Genomic DNA, 18934 nt, shown 5'->3' with positions numbered 1-18934 from the left:
CTGCAGCCCCTTGCCACACACACACTGGAACACAGTGCAAAACAAAATCCCTGGAGATGGAGGTGTAACAGCAAGAGCAGCCAGCAATAGGCTGCTCCTTGCAGCATAGGACAACCTCCCTGGTGAATGGGATGAAGCTCCAGCATGCCACCCTGGCCCCCACAGTCCCCCTGTCTATTCCCACTCGGGGTCTCCTCCAGGGTTGAGCTGCCAACAAGAGCATTTGCCCCAATATGGCTGTGAGGATGGCAGCTCTTCTCCCAGCCTTGCTGGACAAAAATGCAAGTGTGTGTGCTGCATGGCAGCAGATTTCCAAGATACTCTGCCTGCACCCTGGCGGAGCTGGTCCTGCCTCCCAGCCCACTGTCACTGGCTCCTTGCTGGATCAGCCATGCCCCAGGGATGTGTAGTTTCTCCTGGCCTTTGCGTCCATGGAGCTGCCAGTACCAGTGTTTGTAAGGGTCTTGTCCCCCCTTCAACCAGGGAAGGTGCCAGGCTGGTTCCTCTTGCAGCACAGCCAAGAAGAACCATGGAGTGCACAGGACAGAACCATAAAACACAAATGGTAAGAAACAAAGCAAAGCTGGGTTCCAGTCTGTCTGAGGGCATTTAACTGGGGCCATTTTCTCTGAAACTCTGAAACTGGAGTTTTGGGCCTTTCTTGGGGGAGAACCCAGGAGAAGGGGGAGAACAGTGATGGAAAGCCTGTGACATCCAGGCGGCATGGGCACAGGGGTTGAGGGAACTGGCTGCATCCTGCACCCAGCGCCCCCAGCTGTGCAGGCAGCAGGCACGTGGCTGCTGCGGCAGCACAGAGCAGGGGCTCAGATTTTCATCTGCCAGTGAGTCACTTGGCAGAGGAGGAAACCTCTGACAGCACCGAGGATGTGGAGGTGGCTGCTGTGGCCCTGCCTTGTGCTAAAGGTGCTCCAGTGACTGTGGTATACAGGGCACAGCCAGCTCCCTTCCCACAGCCCCGCTGCACACTCAGCACTGCAGCTGCACCTTCCTCAGCATGAGACCATCCCGCTGCAGTGGTGCCCAGTGCTGGCAGTGCATGGTGCAGTGCAGGATCACCTGCACTCTCCCCCTGTGTGGCCTCCCCAGCACTAATCCCCAGACCAGCTGCCTGCCCTGCCTGCTCTCTGGGGCCCTGTGTGCCAGCATTGCCCAAATTCCCAGAGCCTGCGCTCAGCTGGCTGCCGCAGCCTCCTGACCCCGCAGAGGAGTGGTCGGGGACCAGGAATGCCTCATGTGCTAGTGGTGAACACAGTGCCCCGGGGGTGGAGAGGTGGCAGGGAGCAGGAGCGGGACACGGTGCACACAGATGCTGTCATGGGGACAGGCAGAGAGGAGCAGGGGTGCAGGCAGGGAGCTGGAGCGCAGGTGTCACCCTGCAGGATGGAGTCCTGAGCTGATGTGACTTTTTGACGCTCTGGTCATGCCATTGCCAGCTCAAGCCCAGACAGGGTGGGCAGTTTTCCAGCCGGACAATTAAGCAGATTAACTAATTACCTGAACCTTGGCAGGGTCCCACATCCCAGTGGCTGCCAGGGTCCTGCATATCCGTGCTGGGTGTTTGAGAGACAAGCGTGGGGCAGGTGTGGGGCAGGTGTGGGGCAGGGCCCCTCAGACCTTCCTCAGGACGCTGCCAGTGGGTCCGACTGCCCCCCTCCCTCCGCCTACCCCTGGCGGCCGCGGGACCAGCCTCGGCCGGGCAGCCCTGTCCGCCCCGGGGGCAGCATCGCCCCTCCGCCGCCCCGCCGTGTCCTGACCCCCGGGAACCTGCCCTGGTGCCCCTCCGGAATCCGCGTCCCGGAGGATCTGCGCCACGGAGAGCCCGTCCCCGGGAGTCCCCCCGAACCTGCCCCGGACTGAGCTGAGCCCCACGGACGCGCTCGCCCCCGTGCCCGGCCCTGCGGACGTGTGTGCGGCGGCAGCGCGGGGCACCGGGCCGAGCATCCCCGCCGGGATGCGGCCGGGACGCGCCAAGGTGAACGGTGCGCGGCGGAGCGGGGCCGCCGGCGGCGGGGACAGCGGGCGAGGACACGGGGGATGGAGAACCGGGGAGGGGACACCGAGAGGGACGCCAGGACTCAGCACCGGGGAGGGGACATTAAGGATGGGGCACCAGGAAAGGGACACCGTGGATGTTGGGGATCGGGGCCACTAAGCACCAAGGACCACCCACCGGAGACACCGGGATGGGGAACACCAGGGGACACTGGGAAAGGGAAGACTCGGAATGGGGCCACCGGGGACGGGGATAGCTGGGAACAGAGCCCAGGGCTACCCGGGAAGGGACAGCCAAGCCACTGTCTCTCTCCCTGGGCGTGCCAAGGGCACAGCAGCATCACGGCCAGCTGCACGAGTTACCTGGGCTTCTGCCGCGGATCCTGGCTCACCAGATCCCCATTCCCACAGGGTCGGCTCGGTACTCGCCATGGCTGCGGCACAGCTCGTCACCTGGGGGATGCTCCTGGCCACCGGGGTCCCTGCCAAGGCCCAGGGGGTGCTGCCGGCAGGGCTGTCCTTAGGTGGGGACCCCTCGCACAGCCCTGCCTGGGGACAGCAGTGGCCAGGCCCATCCCCCGCCTGGGAGGCATCGGGGGAGCCGAGCGGTGCCGGGGCCCCAAGGAGCGAGCGCTGGGGGGTCAAGCACTGGACCCCGCCACTGCAGGCAGGGGATGGCACCAGGGCACCCCTGGAGATGGAAATCACTGTGACAGGTGCTGATACCAAGGTCTGGAGGGACGGCAGCACGGTCCCGGCTGCGACAGAGGAGCCGCTTGTTGCCTGGCGAGGGCACGAAGCTGAAGTGCAGGACAGCTCCCTGCCCCACGGCTCCGCAGTGGGTACACCGGGCCCTGAGGTGCCCACGGACAGAGGGGCAGACTCTCCAGGGCCACCCTGGGCAGGGCAGGGCCTCTCCCTGTCCAGGCACAGCGTCTCCAGGACAGTCGGCCCCCCCAGCCCTCAGCCAACCGCACCCACCACTGCCCTGGACCCCGCGCTGGTGGCGGGCATGAGGACAGCAGATGCCCACACAGGGGGTCACACAGAGGCAGAGGGACACACAATGGTCCCGGGCCTCTCCCAGGATGTGCATCTCACTTCAGCCAGCAGCCTGCCTGTCCCGCCGGGCACAGCCCCTGTCCCCGATCCCACGGGCACGGGGCCGGCCTGGGGTCCCCATGCCAGCCCTGGCTCTGTGCAGCTGGTGGGAAGCTGGGGGGACACGGGAGAGCCTTCCAGCCCCTCCCCGGCTCTGCCCAGCTCTGCCCCACGGCTGGGGCACACTGCCCCGTCCTGGGGGCCGGCTGAGCCCTGGACTCGAGCACTCCCGTCCCACCAGCGCAGCACCCGGAGGGCCCCGCTCAGCCACGCCACCAGCAGCCCCGGCGATGCAGACCCCCGGAAGGACCCCGGGACTGCGGGGCAGAGGGGACCCCAGCCCGTCCCGGGGCCTGTCCTCAGCACGGGCCCTGCGCCGCCCCCCGCCTCCAGCACGGCCACCGCCGGTACCCCGAGCAGAGGTGGGATCCAGCGCAGTGCGGGGACCTTGGCGGGGACCGAGCCCCGCAGGTGCCAGCGCTCTGCTCTGCTCTGCTCTCTCTCGCAGGGCTGCTGCCCGAGGAGGATGTCGGCTCCCCGCAGCAGATCCGGGGCGCCGTGGGCGCTGTGAGCGTCCCGAATGCCACCAAAACGACCCCGCAGCCAACGGCACATCCCACCACGGGGACGCTCGGGACAAGGCACCCAGGTGATACAGGTCTGCCTCCAAGCCCATCCGTTCTGCAGACGCTGTGGGAGCCCATCCCTGGGGCGGCGGGGCTGGCGGGGGGATGGCAGCTATCTTGGGCTGCCCAGCCGGGACACAGTGACACCTTCAATCAGGATTGCCACCTGACAACGGCCCTAATCTACTCCTGCCCGCGGGGATTAGCGCTAAATGCTCGGTGGGTGGGGGCTTCCCCAAGGGGGTGGGGGACGTGACCGGGGTTGTGCCACCCCTTGCACTGCGCGTCCTGAGAGAAAACCCCGGGAGGCACCGGTGGGCAGAGCCCCAGCCAGCACAGGGCATCCCCCGCTGCAGTGCTGGGGTGCCACAGCTGATGCTCAGTGCGGGGTGCAGGTGTGGGCCGAGCGCCACCAAGTCTCCATTTCCCCTGACTGTCCTCCTTCCTACCTGCAGACACGCCGGGCACGCAGACCCCAGCCTCCAGCACTGCGAGCCCCTCGGCCACGTGGCGGCGGGCAGGGATGACGCCTCAGCCGGTGCCCCGAGGTTCATCATCGCCGCAGCCGCAGCCCACAGCCCGTGCCCCCCCGGCGCCGGGGGCCAACGCCACCGGGCTGCGCTGGGCCGAGCTGCAGCAGCAGCTGGGCTTCTCCTGGGAGGCCCATGTCTACGGAGCGGCTGCCGTCTTCCTGCTGCTGGCGCTGGGCTGCCTGGCCGGGCTGGCGGGGACAGCCATCCTGCGGCCCCCACACCTTCTCCACGTTGTGGGGGCCCACGGGCTGCTGCTGGCCGCCTGCCTGCTGCGGGCCACCTTCCTGCTGCTGGATCCCTACGGGGCACGGGGCCGTCTGCCCACTCCGGCGCTGCTGCTGCTCAGCACAGCCCCTTTCCCCCTGCTGCTCGCCGCCTTTGCCCTCCTGCTCCAGCGGCTGCAGCGCCTGGCCGAGCTTCAGCTGCTGCCGTGGCGGCTGCGGGGGCTGCCGGCGCTGGGCGCTGCCGCTGCCCTGCAGAGCGCGGTGCTGGGCGCCGCCGACCTGCTGCCGCCTCGGCCGGGGTTCCCAGCCGCGCTGGGGCTGCAGGCGCTGGGCTGCGCGGCGGGGGCTCTGCTGCTGCTCGGGGGGCTCTGGGGGTGCTGGCGGGTGCTGCGGGCGCCCCGCGAGGGGCCGGGGGCGCGGCCGGGGGCGCGGGCGCTTCTGGCGGCAGCGGTGGCGGGGCTGCCGCTCTGCGGGCTGCAGCTCTTCAGCGCTGTGTGGCTGAGGGGAGCCCTGGGGCCCCACGGGCGCTTCTCCCGGCCCAGCTGGGCGGCACAGCTCTGGCTGCGGGTCGGCGAGCTGGGCACGGCCCTGGCGCTGCTGGCGGCCGCCGCCGAGCCTGGGCGCTGCCGGTGCCGCCGCCGGGGCCCCGCCGGCCACTCCTGCTGGGCCAAGGCGCTGCGGTACTTCTGCGCCGGCCGCAAAGCTGAGGCGCCCGAATACCCCAACAACTGCTACGACTGGGCCGGTGGCAGCACGGGCAGCGGTGCGGAGCGGACGCCCGCCAACGACATCTCCAAGAACCTCATCCGCAACCCGGCGGAGCAGCTGCCCCTGCGGGCTCTGAAGGACAGCAACGAGGTCTGGGCAGCCGGCACCGGGATGCCGGGGCTCAGCCCCAAGTGCCCCAACATGCTGGCCGCCCGCTCCTGCGCCGCCTTTGAGCAGGGCTCGTCCCCGTCCCTGGGGGAGCTGCTCTTCCGCCCGCCGTCCCCCATCGACCTGCGCCGCAGCATCGACCAGGCGCTCTGCCGCCGCCACCTCCTGCACGACGGCCTCTTCGGCCGGGCCCGCCGCGGCTCCGGCTCCTCCCTGCACGGCTCCCCAGCCCCCGACACGACCCCCAGCTTGGGGCGCGTGGTGCGCTGCAGCTCGCTGACGGAGCTGCCCGGCCCCCGCCAGCCCCAGGGCACCGTCACCGTCACCGTCACCGCCTCGGCCAGCTCGCTGGACAGCAGCTCGCTGAAGATCAGCTGGAACCCCTGGCGCCACGGGCTGTCCTCGCCCGACAGCCTGCCCCTGGACGAGGCGCCCAGCCGGGCCCCTCTCCTGGTGCCCGCGGGAGCCCCCGGCTGCGAGCGCGAGGCTCCCCGCGCCTTCCCAGCCCTTGGCAAGGCTGGGGACTCCCGCAGCCTCTCCAGCGACACCATCGAGCTCTGAGCCCGGGCCGGGCAGAGACTGGGGGCGCAGGAGGACGCCGTGAGGGTGAGGACACTGTAAGGGTGCGGAGGTCTGATCCTGCGCCACTGTAGAGCGGTTCCATTTGTGCCAAACGAGAGAAATAAAGAGTTTATGTTGGGAGGAGATGGTCCTGTTGGCATGTGAAAGCGGTGGTGGGCAGCAGCACCCCCAGTCCCCATAAATTCCCACCCTGAGCAGCCAAGTTGGGTGTGCAGAGCTTTATTTCCTGAGATATGGACACACGGACAGATGGGCACACCCCGACGGACAAACCACGGACAAATGCAACAGCCACACTCATGCATCCAGCAGGGCCCCCTCACCAGCACAGCACCCTGCCAGTGGCAAGGGCCCCTGGCCCCCAGCCTGGGAGGGGAGATGGGCTCTGCCCAGGGATGGGGGGGCAGCTCTCCCAGCCACACAGCTCAGGGCAGGGGGGACCCAGCCCCCACTCTCCCACAGGGAATGGCCTCATGGGAGGGGAGTCCTACAGGGCCAGGAGCCCCAGCCTGGGGACAGACAGCAGGTTCCCTCCCTCACCTGCCCCTCCACCCCCTCACCTGTCGCAACGCCAGGCCTCTCCTCCAGAGCACGAGGAGCTGGGGGCAGCATGCTGTGCCCCCCACACGATGCTGCACTGCCTGGCATCACCCCTCCAGCCAGAGGGGGCTGTGTGGGAGCCCCCGGGATCAGGTACTCCTGGCTCACTCTGCAGGGACAGGGAAAACAAGACCCTATGCTAAGGGGGGGCTGGGGGACGCATGCAGGGCACAGCATCATCTACAGGATGCAGCCTTGGCAGCCAGCCCTGCCTGGGGGAGGCCCTGCACCCCAAGCTGAGCCTGCCCCTCTGCCTGTGCCCAGCAGCTCCAGAGCTATCTGCCCTTCATGAAGCCATCGAGGACACGGTCACTGCGGTCAGAGAGCCAGTAGCCGGCCATGGCAGCCACGGCGCCAATGAAGATGGCGGTGAAGACCATGTCACCCTTGGCAGCCAGCGTGGCGAGGGCACAGATCATCACACCAAAGAACATCTGCTGCAGCACCACCACCTCGTCATCAGTCACGTCATCAAAGAAGCCCTTCTCTGGGGCATCTGCGTGGACAACACTCGTGGGAGGGCACAGCTGACCAGCAAGAGCCCCCCGCCAGGTCCCGCACCCCCTGCCCAGTGTCCCCCTGCGCTGCACTAGGCCATACCAGGGGGCTTGTCCTCGACGCACTGCCCGTCTCGGCGGACGTGGCCTTGGGCACAGACACAGCGGTAGCTGCCCTCCGTGTTCTCACACACCTCCTGCACCCCTGTGCACACCGGCTCCTCGGCACTGGCACACTCATCCACGTCTGGGGGGGAGCCAGGGTTCAGGCAGGGCTTGGGCAGTGAAGAGGGGGCAGCATGGACCCCCAGTCCACGGCAGGCACTCACCCAGGCACTTGGCTCCGTCCCGCCAGTAGCCCTTGTTGCATTTCTTGCAGCGAGCCGGCCCGGCACCCATGCAGCCGATGCAAGCCGTGGAGCAGTCTGCCTCAGGGAAAGGAGCCAGGGCTGCTGCCGGAGCTCCTGTCCAGCCCAGCCAGGACTGGCACCAAGCAGGCAAGAGCCACCTGCAGGAAAACCCCCCACGTCCCCCTGACCTCGGCACTCGTAGGAGCCCTCTGTGTTGACGCAGTACTGGTTGGCTCGGCAGTGCGCCATCTCTGTGCCACACTCATCTATATCTGCAGGAGAGATGGGGATGGCCCCGCTGAGCCTCAGCTCGGGACGCAGCCCCCACAGCCCTGAGCTCACCCCTGGCCTCCACTCACCAATGCAGCGGTGCTCATGCAGCACCCAGCCCCTCTTGCAGCGAAGGCAGCTGGAGTCCTCGGGACCCGTGCAGCGCCCGCATGCCTGGTAGCACTCTGCGGGCAGGGAGGGACACGTGGCCACGGGCAGGGACAGCTGCCCGTACCCGGGCCGGACGGCAGCGGCAGAGCCCCCACCTACCCGCACACACGAGGTGGCTCTTGTTCCGCGAGGCCTCGTAGTAGCCATCCCCGCACTCGGCGCAGAAGGGGCCGCCGTAGCCCGGGCTGCAGACGCAGAGGCCGGTGCCGCGGCGCGTGCCGTCGCCGTCGCATCGCCCGTTGCCGCTGCAGGGCTGCCGGGGCCCGCCGGCACAGGCTGCACGGGGAGAGAGCAGCCGGCTGGCAGCCGGGACACCGGGCAGCAGCCAGGGGAGCCCCCGCAGCCCCACCAGCGCCCCGCTCATCCCACAGCTACTCACACCGGCAGTCCGGGCCGTAGGTGCCGGGCGGGCAGCAAAGCATCAGCCTGTCCACACACAGCCACTGGAAAAAGTCAGGGTGCTGCTGCTGCCTGCGGAGGGGAAGGTACAGCAGTCAGCACCCTGCCATCCACCTGTGCCCCTTGCCATCCCCCTGTCCCTGTCCCCAGACTCACTCATGGAACCACCACTGCTCCACGTGCTCCTCACTCCGCTCCAGCAGCTGGTGACAGGCGAAGTCCGAGGGGGCACAGACACCCTCCAGCACCTCCAGCAGACGGGTCTCACTGCAGGGACACGAGCCAGTGAGGGGTATGGCTTCTGGAGCAGCTGGGCTCCCCAGCCCCTCACTGGGGTCACTTACCTGTGCTGGTACTTGGAGAGCTTCTCCTCCTCCCAGGCTGTGTTACCCCCACCAAAGCCCTCATGCTCTGTCCGCTCCAGGCCCTGGTGCAGGGGGGAGCGGCAGTGCAGGCATGGAACCCCCCAATAACCCCTCCATACGCAGGGGTCCACAGACACATCACTCCAGGGACCTGCCACCCCCTCCCCAGAGCCCAGTCGTTGTGCCCCTAGGAATGCCATAGGAGCGCCTCCACTTCACCTCTGTCCCCCGCAAACCACCCTATCGGGCCCTGTCACCACCCTCATCCCCACTCTGTGATACCTCCGGGCCCCCCAACCACATCACCCCACCCAGGACCCCCCTCGTCCCCGCTCGCTGTCACCTCCAGGCCGCGTCCCCCACGTCTGCCTCCCGTGGGCCCCTCCCGCCACTGTCCCCTGGCCCCCCGAAGCAGCGGCTGCCAGCCCACACCCCTGGGTGCCATCACCCCCCGTGCGCCCCTCGCCGCGGCCTCCACCATTGCCGTGCCCCCCCGCCGCGCACCCTGATGAAGCTGTCGGCGAGGCCGCGGCAGGCTCGGCACGGCTCGGCGCCGTCTCGGTGGGGGTCGGGGTCGGCGTGCACGGCCAGCAGGACGCCCCCGAGGAGGGCGGCCCGCAGCAGGGCGGCGCCCAGCCCGGGCCCAGCCAATCCGCGCCGCGCCCCGGGCCCGCCCACCGCGCCTTAAAGGGGCCGCGGTCGGTGACCCCGCGCGGAGCCCCCAGCGCACCGGCCCGGTCCTCGCCTGGCCCTAAACATCCCCCCACCCCAGTCAAACCACGCGGGTTCACCTTCACCCCCTCCACTCCAGCTGGTCCAGTTCCCTCCCACTGTACCCAAATTTGCCCAGTTCCCCCTCATGTCACCCTAAACTGGTCCCATTTGTTCTCACACTTCCCCCCAAACTGTCCCAGTCGCCAATCATGCCCCAATGAGTCCAGTTCCCCATCACCACCCCAAACTGGTGCAGTTCCCCTTCATACCCGTAAACTGGTCTAGTTCCCCATCCACCCTCCAACCAAAAAACCTCCTTCCCCTTCACGCCCCAAACAGCCCAGCCCCTTCCTGTCCCCACGGCCCATCATCCCTCTCCATGCCATCACCCCTTCCCAACCCATGGCAGTCCCTGCCGCACTCAGAGCTGGACTCACACTCAGCAAAAGCACCGCCACCGCTTTATTCTCCGACCGCCCGCTGCAGAGCCTCGGCCGCCGCCGCCACGCACGGCTCTGGACAGCGGCCCCTCCGCCGAGCTGGGCCCGCCAGTGCCTGCAGGAACCCCTCCATGTCGCTGGGCAGCGCGAAGGCAGGCGCTGCCCGCAGGGCTGCGGGCACTGCTGGCACCACGGCCTCCAGCCGGGCCACCACGTAGCGCCCACGGGCCGCCGCCAGCACCGGCATGGCACAGGACAGAGCCGCCGCGAACACCTCGCAGGGTGCCACAGCACAGGGGACATCATCAGGGGCAGGGCTGTGCCGCGGCCCAAGGCTGCTTTCAGCGGCCCCGGACTCTGGCACAACCCTGGCCCCGGCGTCCCAGTGCTGTGCAGCAGCCACGGCTGCCGGAGAGAGCAGCAGGATGATGGTGTCGCTGTCACGCAGCGCCCGGTGGTGCTGGGCGTGCAGCCAGGGCAGTGGCCCCAAAGCTGCCACCCCGCTGCCACCGCCCGGCGCCGCCACCACCGTGAGCCCCAGGGAGTGCAGAGCTGCCATCAAGGCACACGCGGCCCGCTCCGCCACCGGCTCTGCTGCGTGCACCAGCAGGGCCCGCCGGCCCTGCAGAGCACCTGAGGGGGAGACCGTCAGTGCCTGGATCCCTCTAGGCACCCTGTACCCACCCTGTGCTGGGAGCCCACGATGGGGCAGACCGTCCCTTGCCTCTGTCACCCAAGCCTGCAGCACCCCCTGTACCCCAGCTAAAGAACAGCCACGAGGGGAAGCAGCTGAGACCACCACCACATGAGTCCCCCAGCCCCCTTGCCAAACCCTTTCCCTACCCTAAGGGACAGAGTGGTGGGAGGCAGGTTGCAATCTGCCCCCTCCCACCTTCCATAGGGTTCTCACCCTCTTCTGTGTTTCCCTATACCCCTACCTACCCTGTCAGGCAGGCAAACATGAACTAATCTGAGTGGGGAACCCCCTCACTCTGTCCTCTGACCCCTCTGGGGAAGGCATTGACTGCCCACTCCCCCTGAGGCCCCAGGCTCAACCCACACTCACCCTTGGAGCCATAGCCAGCCCTCAGGGATTTCAGCCATCCTGCAGGGAGGAGAGGCAGTGAGGTCCCAGGGGGGGTCCCAGGCCAGGCACAGCCCCCAGAAGTGCACCACTCACCTTTCATGTTCTCCTTCTTCATCAAGAGCAGCAGGAGGACACAGGCGGCTCCCAGCAGCACCCCCATCCACACCAGTGCCCAGTGGGTACGCAGGTCTGCAGGGCAGGATCTGCATCCACCAAAGGGCCCCGGCACCCAACAAAGGTCTCCAGTGGCTCCACAGGGGGGTTCCCTCCCTCAGCCCTCCTCCTCTCTCCCACCGTGGCTGCCAACACTCACACTTGTGCAGGGGACAGGCCCAGAGCACAACCCCAGTTCTGTTTGATGGATGCCACAGCTGTGGGGGACACAGGGACATGTCAGACACTGCCCACTCCCTTCCCACTGCCCACAGCCCACTCACACTGACCTGCTGGCACTGCCCCACTGCCACGTCCCTCTGCAGATCCTGCTCCAGCAGGCCAGGCTGCCCTGCTCCCTGCAAAGGCACAGCAGGTCAGACAGCAGTGCCACCACTGCTGGACACAGGGCTCCCTGTGCCACCAGTGCCACTGCTGCCAGGACATGGGGTCCCTTCCTCTTTACCCTGCTGGTGAAGCTGGCAAGGGGGGTGCAGGCACCCCGCTCCACGGCACACAGTGAGGCATTCCCCCCGTGCTGCAGCAGCAGGAGGTCATCGGGGCGGCCGGGCAGCGCTCCTGGGAATGTGCCAGCTGGGGAGGTGGCAAGGGGAGGCCAAGGAGGGGTCCCCCCCAGCTGGACCCACAGGCTGGCACTACCCTCCCACCCCAGCAGTACTCACGGTCCCGCAGGCACTGGGTCAGCCGGACCTGCCCACCGCTCCACACCTGACCAGAGAGGATTGATAGTGCCTGGGGGTGACGTGGGGCTGCCCATGGGGCAGCTGTGGGGCAGAGCACTGTCCTACCTGCACGCAGAGGTTGGGGTGTGGCCACAGCCCTCCAAACTCCTGGGGTCCCTGTGAGTGCAAGGGATGCTCTGTAACTGTCACCACCATCCTTCCCAAAGCCCCCAGAGCCCCACAGAGCCCCACTCACCTTTCCCCCGGCAGGCTGCTGCAGGCCAGGGAGGGGCTGGCAGGGCCCGGAGGGCACTGGCTGCCAGCAGGGCACCAGCTCAGCCAGGAGGTCGCAGGGGGCTGAGAGGGAGCAGGTCAGCACCTGCCCCTCGATGTGCAGGACCAGCCGGCTCTGCGCCCACAGTCTGTCCCAGGCCTCAGCATCTGCAGCAGCACCAGGAGAGAAGTGTCACTCCGTGTGGGGTCTCCTCAAGTCCCCCTGTGTCCCAGCCCCCTAAAGCCCAGCCTCAGAGTGAAGGTACCATGAAAGAAGGGGCACAGGGTGGCCCGTAGTGGGTCCTGGGTTTCCAGCCAGACCTGGGAGTGGGGAGAAAGACAAGAAAAGCATTCATGTTGTGACCATGACCTGGCTGGCCCCCTTGGGATGCCAGAGGGAGATATATGGAGCTTGGAGCCCCTCTTTAATGGCCATTTATCCTGCCACCCCTGCAGTGCCTGGTCGGATATCCACCTGCAGGCAGAGACAGGGCAGCACCTCATCGGCAGGCAGGACATGGTTCACAGGACTGCTCTGCTATCAGCAACCAGATGTGGGTCACCCCGTGGAAATTGCCACCAGCAGGGTCACCCAGGGGGATCTGCTCCCAGGGGACCCTCTCCCAGCACACTGCCTACAACACAGACATGGCTTCTCGGGAACGGGGAGGAGGGCAGGGACCAGAGAGCACAGAGGGTGGAGGGTCAGGGAACAGGGTGCATACTCACCATGGTCACCACACGCCCTGGCCCACTGGCACCATGGCTACGGTTGTGGTAGAGCCGGAGGGTGTAGCTGTGCCCTACTGCAGCCCCCTCCACCTCCACAACCACCTCCTTCTGCCCCGGGGAGACCTGCAGCCTGGGCACTGCATGAGAGGCAGCTCAGGTCACCCAGCTGCTGGCACTGCCCACCCAGCACCGTGGCATGGGGCATGGACCCCCAGGATCACTCTTGCCCCTGGTGTCCACTGCCCAGTTCTCCCCAGGGGACGCAAACCAAGGCGGGGTGACACCAGCACCTACCTTGGCACTGGGGGACAGCAGCCTGTGCTGCGGGCCACGAACAGTCTGTGGGGACAATGAATCAGTGGGCAGCAGGGCTGGGCCCACTGCAGGGCACCTGCCGGGGCTTACCTGGCACCCGCTGCTGCTGGCTCAGCCTCTGCCGGCCCCGTGAGTTCATGTAGGCTGAGATGTGCAGTTCGGAGCCCAGCGGCGCCTCAAAGCACCGGAAGATCACCCAACCCTGGGCAGGAAAACCACCACCCCACTGCGGTGAGGCACCGGCACCGGCAGCACCCACCTCCCCGGGGCACGGGAACGGGACCCCCACACCTCAGAGATGCGCCGATGCCAGCACCCACATCCCCACTGCCCAGGGACTGACAGTGTGGGTGATCCCTGTGCCCCACAGCTACGTACCACGCTGCGGCCGCGCAGTGTGGGGCCCAAGGGTGCCCAGACCTCCACGGCCACGCAGCGGGATGAGGCATACGCGTGCCCAGAGAGCAGCAGCAGCCCAGTAACGTTGGGCTGGGACGAGGTGGCCCCCGTCGCTGGCGACCACTGTCCCCCATCACCGCTATCCCGTGTCCCAGAGGTGCCCGGCTGCACGGAGAGGCGGGACTCGGTGGCGGTGCTGGTGGCAGGTGGCAAGGCCAGGCGCACTCGTGCCTCCAGGCAGGGCACACAGGCCCTGGGCTCGGTGCAGCGCAGCGCCGGCTCCAGCCGCAGACGAGCCAGGGCCAGCTCGTGCCGGGGCCCCGGGGGCTCTGTCCCGCACAGCACATCGGTGTCTGGGGGCACAGAGAGGGCAGCATGGGGGTGGAGTGCCCATGGCCTGCCTGGGGTGGGGGCCAGGGCACGGTGAGGGCACTTACCCAAGAGGCGGCAGGTGAGGCCCTGCGGGAGGCAGGGGTGAGGCCGGCCGTGGTGCCAGGTGCCCGATGCCCACTCGCCAGTGACACCAACCCACCTGCGAGCAGGCCAGGGTGTCGCGGGGGTCCCCACGGCCGCCCGCCGACCCCACCGCCAGCACCAGCAGGAGCTGCCCCAGTGCGCGCATGGTGGGGCCGGGGCCTCGCGGTGCCCCGGCCCCACGCTGGCGGCTCGCCAGCAGCCGCTCTCCCGGCTCCACGGGCCCCACCGCCGCCACCGGCTCCCGCTTCCTGCTCCGATCCCGGACACCCGGGTCCTTGCGTGGCGTCAGCGGCCGCCCTGGGGTGGGGCCTCCCGCTCCCGCACCGGCCGGGAGGGCTCCGTGTCCCGCCACCCTGGGGAGGGCTTGGGGCCCCACGGAGCCGAGCTGGCTCCACGGCACGGGCACGGCGCCAGGCTGGCCCCAGGCAGCTGCAGTGGCTGTGGGACACGGTGTGGCAGCTGTGGGACGTGGTGTGGCGGCCGTGGGACACGGTGTGGCGGCCGTGCCGGTACAGGCTGGGCCCAGCCGGGTCCGTGCTGCAGAGGAGCACTGGGCAGCCCCCAGTCCTCCAGGGCACCAACAGATCTCCCCCGGTACAGCAGAGAGACAACAGGGCGGAGTGAAATAACACCTTTATTGCTTCCACCCAGACCAAGTCCTGCTGGCAGTGTCGAGGCAAAGAGCCGGGCCGGGATGTGCCCAGCACCGCCCCTCTAGCCACCTGTGCGTGGGCAGGGCAGGGAGCCTCCCCATCTCTCAGCTTCTTCTGCACCACCCCAACTCCTCTCTTGGCTGTGGCGTCCAAAGGGGCTTCTATGGGCTCTCCTCTGGAGCAGGTCCCTGTATAGGAATAAAGCTGCCCCTGCTCGGGACAGCATCTCTGCTCCTGGCCACAGATGACTCGCTCCGGCCCCAGCAGCACGCTCCATGACTGAGGCCAGTCCTGCTTGGACTCCCGCAGCTCTTCCTGAGGCACCCGTGGGTGCCCCTCCTGCCGCTGCAGTGGGCACATGCTCACCTGAGCCCTGCCTTTTCCTGGCAGAACCCCTGCCCTCACCGGGGGCTGTGCCCAGCCCTGCACTCCCTGCAGCCCCTCTCAGGTGCCAGCAGCTGCCCCGGGGGGCCGGGCCGGGGGACTGCCCTCCCTAGCCCCCACCTCCAGCAGCCGAGGCAGGAGGCCCCCTGCCCTGCCCCAGCGGCAGTGGCGAGGGGCCGGGGGGCTGCCCCGCAGGGCCCCCAGCAGGCCGGGCAGCTGTCGGGGCAGCCGGTAGGTGGGCAGGGGCCGGAGGGGTCGGGGGACATCGCGGGGGCTGCAGAGCCGGCTGAAGTATGCCAGGACCCACCCGCCGCCGCGGCCCGCCGCCCCCAGCTCCCCGTGCAGGAGAGCCATGGCTGCCCCAAAAATGTCATGGGCATCCCCGGGCGTCCCGTCGGCCATCCCGACCTGCCAGCGATGGAAGAGCCGGGCACTGCCGCGGCTCCAGAGGAGGAGGACGGTGCCACGCTGGCGGCCCACGCGGCCCCGCTGGGCGTAGAGCCAGGGCAGGGCGCCCGCCTGGCCCAAGCCACCCGCTTCCCACAGGTCCAGGCGCACGTCGCAGCCCAGCCCCGAGCGCAGCCGCTCGGCCAGGGCACACACCAGCCCCAGGTGCTCCTCTGAGTCTGGCGAGTACAGCAGCAGCACGGGGCGCCTGCCAGGGACACCTGCAGGGTGGAGGGGACAGCAGTGACAACTCAGCCCCATGTCCTACTGGAGCTGGGATCCAACAGCATCCCCTGGGATCCAACAGCATCTGCCATCCACCACCCTGGGACCCCCTGCAGCCCAGACACTGGCACCCCCTGTCACTCCAGCCCCTCTTGCCATCCCTCCTGCAGCCCCCTTGGGTGCTCCTCACCATCACTTGGCCTCCAGGCACCACGGCAGTTGAGGAGCAGCACAGTCACCACCAGTCCCAGTGCCAGCACCAGCCCCAGCAGCCCAAAGTGCCTGCGGGAGACTGGGAGAGGGGCAGTAAAGGGGCTGTCTGCCCATTTCCACTGCCCCCCAAGTCCCCTCCAGGACCCTCTCTCACCATCGGGACAGAGCAGCTGCTTCCGAGCAAAATGCACATCCGAGCGCCACACCTGGGGAAGGGGCTGGGTAAGAGGGGGACCGTGCTGGGTCCCCCATGGCACAGATGATGCACAAGGGTCTCCTTACCAGCACGCAGCTGCCCAGGACCTGCACTGGCAGCAGCAGCGCCAGCTCCCCCGGAGCAGAGCCCTCTGGCTGCAAAGTACGAGGGCAGGGTCAGTGAGGGCCTGTCGCCACCACGTCCCCCCAGCCCTGCACCACTCACCTGTGTGACAGTGTAGAGAGGGGCCTCGGGCTCACACTGCCCGCCCCGGCGCTGGCACAGGGCTGCACTGAAGGCTGCAGGGATGCGGGAGGTGAGGTGCAGGTGCAGCTGGAGCCCCCAGACACTCACTGAGACATTCCAGGCAGTCTCTGTGGCCACCAGAGAGAGAGGGGAGGTTGCAGGTTGCCCAACAGGGTGAGGGCTGCAAGGGACCCCAGGGCAGGGCTGTGCTTGCCTAGGGCTGCCCCCACCCATAGGACTCACCTGGCTGGTGGGGACACTCCACATGGCTGCTGTTCTTGTAGGAGAACTGAGGGGAGGTGGGATCAGCAAAGGGCAGGGTGAGCTGCCCTCACCCACCACAGCCACACAGACCATTCTGAGATGGTGCCCACCCACCACAGGGGCTTACTCGGAAGCAGAGCTGGGGGTGCACGTCCACCTTGTCCAGTACATACATCTGGAACAAATGGAGAGTGTGTCACAGTTACCATCTCTGACCCACCCACTGCCCTGTAGGGACCCTGAGATCCAGTGGATGCCCCAGCGGGTGACATGGTCCCACATCCTGTGACACCTCAAGACCAGGAGCCCTCACCTGCTCCTCCTCACTGGCTGTGGAATTGGGGATGTCGTGACAGGGTGCAGCCTCATCTGCTGCCTCCCTCCAGCAGAGGGTGGCCCGTGGGTGCAGGGGGCAGCTGGCACTCAGCACCATCGCCATCTGGTCCTTGCTGCTGGTGCTGTAGTCATGGAAGCGCACCGAGGACCACAGCTCGGGGCCATCTGTGGGGCACCACATCCATGGGGTGGGGACACAGCCAGGGACACCCCTGGGACTCAGCTCCCCTCCCACAGGCACCAGGCACTCACAGGCATCTGGCTGGTCACGGAAGGGGCAGAGTTTCCTCCGTGGGCTGTCGTGGTGGGAGTAGGAGGCCTGGGGCAGCAGAGCGTGATGGTCAGAGCAGGATATGCCCCCCCCATGCGAGGGCAAAGGAGCTCTGGTGGCTGTAGGGGAGGGCAACCCACCTCAATGCACAGGCAGGGCACCAGGAACTCATAGGGCAGTGAGATGTGGTGGCCTCCTGGCACCAGCACCTGCAACATGGAGAGAGCATCAGCTGGCAGGGATTGTGTCCCCCGGTCTGGGACGAGGTGTAGGGGGGCAGAGCCATTACCTGCTGGTGGAAGGGCCGGGGCAGCTCCTCACACTCCAGGGCCAGCTGGTGGCACAGCCGCACCAGGAGGGCAGGACCCGCGGGCACCCACACCTCAATGGCCCGCACCTCAGGGACCCACGCGTGGGTGAAGACAGGCCCTGCAGAGCAGGCAGGGGTCAGCTGGCACCGGCGTCCCCCCAGGACACCTCCCAAGCCCCTCAGTCTCACCGGGTGGCTCAGCGGTGACCATATGGCTGCAGCTTAGGGCCAAGCCCCGATCTGGGATGGTGCGAAGGGAGACGAGGACTCGCCGGCCGCTCTCTGCCGGGAAGCAGTCGAACTGCACCTGCCACTGCGGGGAGCGGGGGCTCAGCGGGGGGACGCGGGGCCGCGGTGTGCCCGCTCCTCCCCGCTGCAGACTCACCGCTGAGCTGCCCAGCTCCCGGCGTCGCTGCCAAACGTGCAGCCAGCCAGCCCGGTTGGAGCCCAGCTCCAGGAAGGTGAGCTGCAGTCCCCGGACACCGCCGAGCTCTGCGAGAAAGCGGCGTGGGGTGGTGACACGGGTGGGGGGCCTGGCTGTGCGTCCCCAGCCGCGGGGATGCCCGGCCTCGCCAACCCCGCCCGTACCTGAGGTGGGCAGGGCCAGGCGCACCCGCAGGCAGGGCTGGCAGGGCTGCGCGGGCAGGCACAGCCGGGCACGGCTCAGCGACAGCGCGGGCGGCTCCAGCGGCGGCCCGGGGCGGGCAGGGCGGCGGCAGCGGGGGCGGCTCAGCGTCCTGTCGGCTGCAGGGCGAGAGCAGACGGGGGCGGCCGTGCGCCGGGGGTCCCGCGGGCAGCAGGAGCCCCGGGGACTGGGAGTGCTTGGAAGGGGGAGCGCCCCGGGGAGTCCCGGGGAGGTGTAGTCGGAAGGGAGGTGCCCCGGGGATCCAGAGTCCTGACAAACCGGGAGCCTCGACGATTCAGAGTCCTCGGAAGAGGGAATCCTTGGGGTTCGGGAGTGCTGGGAAACAGGGAGCCCCGGGGTCTTTGGAAAGGGGGAGCCCCAGGAGCCAGGAAGTTTCGGGGAACGGGAGTCCTCGGAAGCGGGGAGCCCGGTGCCCCGGAAACCTGTAGCGCCCCACCCCCGATCCCCACTCTCCAGGACCCAGCAGCCGCGGGCAGGGGATGCCCCGCCATCCCGCGCAGCCCGGAGCCGGTGTGGCCGGGCAGGAGCAGCCCGGCTGACAGCCCTGCCCCGCCGCTACTCACCGGTGGCCCGGCACTCCTGCAAGCAAAGAGACGGGGGTGAGCGCGGCGCCGCCCGCCCCACCTTCCCCGCCACCTCCCTTCCCCGGCGCTCACGAAGTTGGCGGAGACGCGGAGGCGGGTCACGGCGGCCCCGGTCCCGGACGGCAGCGGCGGCAGCAGCAGCAGCGCGGCGGCAGCGGCGAGCAGCACCGGGTGCCCCATGGCCGAGCGCCGGCGCTCCCGCCCCGGGCCGGCCCCGCCGCATTCCTGCACCGGCACGTGCGGCCCCGCCGGCCCCCCCGCGCCAGGCGGCGCTTCCTG

The 18934-nt window shown here is 68.4% G+C and overlaps 4 protein-coding genes across 8 annotated transcripts; 1 reads left to right on the top strand and 3 right to left on the bottom strand.

Moving 5' to 3' along the window:
• The first annotated feature begins 2070 nt into the window (after positions 1–2070).
• Positions 2071–6063, top strand: PRRT3 (proline rich transmembrane protein 3). Of its 2 annotated transcripts, none has more exons than XM_039695389.1 (3): positions 2071–3536; positions 3623–3763; positions 4196–6063. In XM_039695389.1, the coding sequence occupies exons 1-3, from the start codon at positions 2246–2248 to the stop codon at positions 5932–5934; spliced, it is 3171 nt and encodes a 1056-aa protein (XP_039551323.1). In that variant the 5' UTR covers positions 2071–2245; the 3' UTR covers positions 5935–6063. The 2 variants fall into 2 exon arrangements, with proteins under 2 accessions (XP_039551323.1, XP_039551322.1); XM_039695388.1 differs by having other exon boundaries at positions 3623–3772.
• Positions 6064–6158: 95 nt separating this feature from the next.
• On the bottom strand, positions 6159–9588 carry CRELD1 (cysteine rich with EGF like domains 1). Its single transcript, XM_039734221.1, has 11 exons — positions 9570–9588; positions 9112–9290; positions 8587–8669; positions 8399–8509; positions 8223–8314; positions 7943–8119; positions 7762–7857; positions 7591–7674; positions 7382–7477; positions 7156–7299; positions 6159–7051 (listed from the first exon to the last, which is right to left on the bottom strand). Exons 1-11 carry the CDS (start codon positions 9586–9588, stop codon positions 6831–6833), a joined length of 1302 nt encoding a protein of 433 aa, XP_039590155.1. The 3' UTR covers positions 6159–6830.
• Positions 9589–9760: 172 nt separating this feature from the next.
• Positions 9761–14893, bottom strand: IL17RC (interleukin 17 receptor C). Its single transcript, XM_039734219.1, has 18 exons — positions 14479–14893; positions 13936–14318; positions 13841–13862; positions 13383–13756; positions 13095–13206; positions 12984–13028; positions 12687–12826; positions 12433–12495; positions 12224–12278; positions 11941–12125; positions 11811–11861; positions 11685–11730; positions 11468–11580; positions 11292–11360; positions 11162–11219; positions 10942–11037; positions 10828–10866; positions 9761–10394 (listed from the first exon to the last, which is right to left on the bottom strand). Exons 1-18 carry the CDS (start codon positions 14891–14893, stop codon positions 9784–9786), a joined length of 2877 nt encoding a protein of 958 aa, XP_039590153.1. The 3' UTR covers positions 9761–9783.
• On the bottom strand, positions 14478–18893 carry IL17RE (interleukin 17 receptor E). Of its 4 annotated transcripts, XM_039733954.1 has the most exons (16): positions 18728–18880; positions 18635–18650; positions 18014–18169; positions 17811–17917; positions 17615–17738; positions 17405–17544; positions 17256–17324; positions 17097–17163; positions 16822–17009; positions 16636–16683; positions 16488–16533; positions 16224–16372; positions 16085–16153; positions 15957–16008; positions 15780–15881; positions 14479–15585 (listed from the first exon to the last, which is right to left on the bottom strand). In XM_039733954.1, exons 1-16 carry the CDS (start codon positions 18833–18835, stop codon positions 14978–14980), a joined length of 2049 nt encoding a protein of 682 aa, XP_039589888.1. In that variant the 5' UTR covers positions 18836–18880; the 3' UTR covers positions 14479–14977. The 4 variants fall into 4 exon arrangements, with proteins under 4 accessions (XP_039589884.1, XP_039589887.1, XP_039589888.1 ...); XM_039733950.1 differs by having other exon boundaries at positions 14478–15585; positions 18014–18353; positions 18635–18880; XM_039733953.1 differs by having other exon boundaries at positions 14478–15585; positions 15780–16008.
• Positions 18894–18934: the final 41 nt, after the last annotated feature.

Source organism: Passer montanus, unplaced genomic scaffold (assembly GCF_014805655.1).
Source record: "Passer montanus isolate IOZ18808 unplaced genomic scaffold, ASM1480565v1 scaffold9, whole genome shotgun sequence".
NCBI lineage: Eukaryota > Metazoa > Chordata > Aves > Passeriformes > Passeridae > Passer > Passer montanus.
This window is presented reverse-complemented; position numbering and strand designations above follow the sequence as displayed.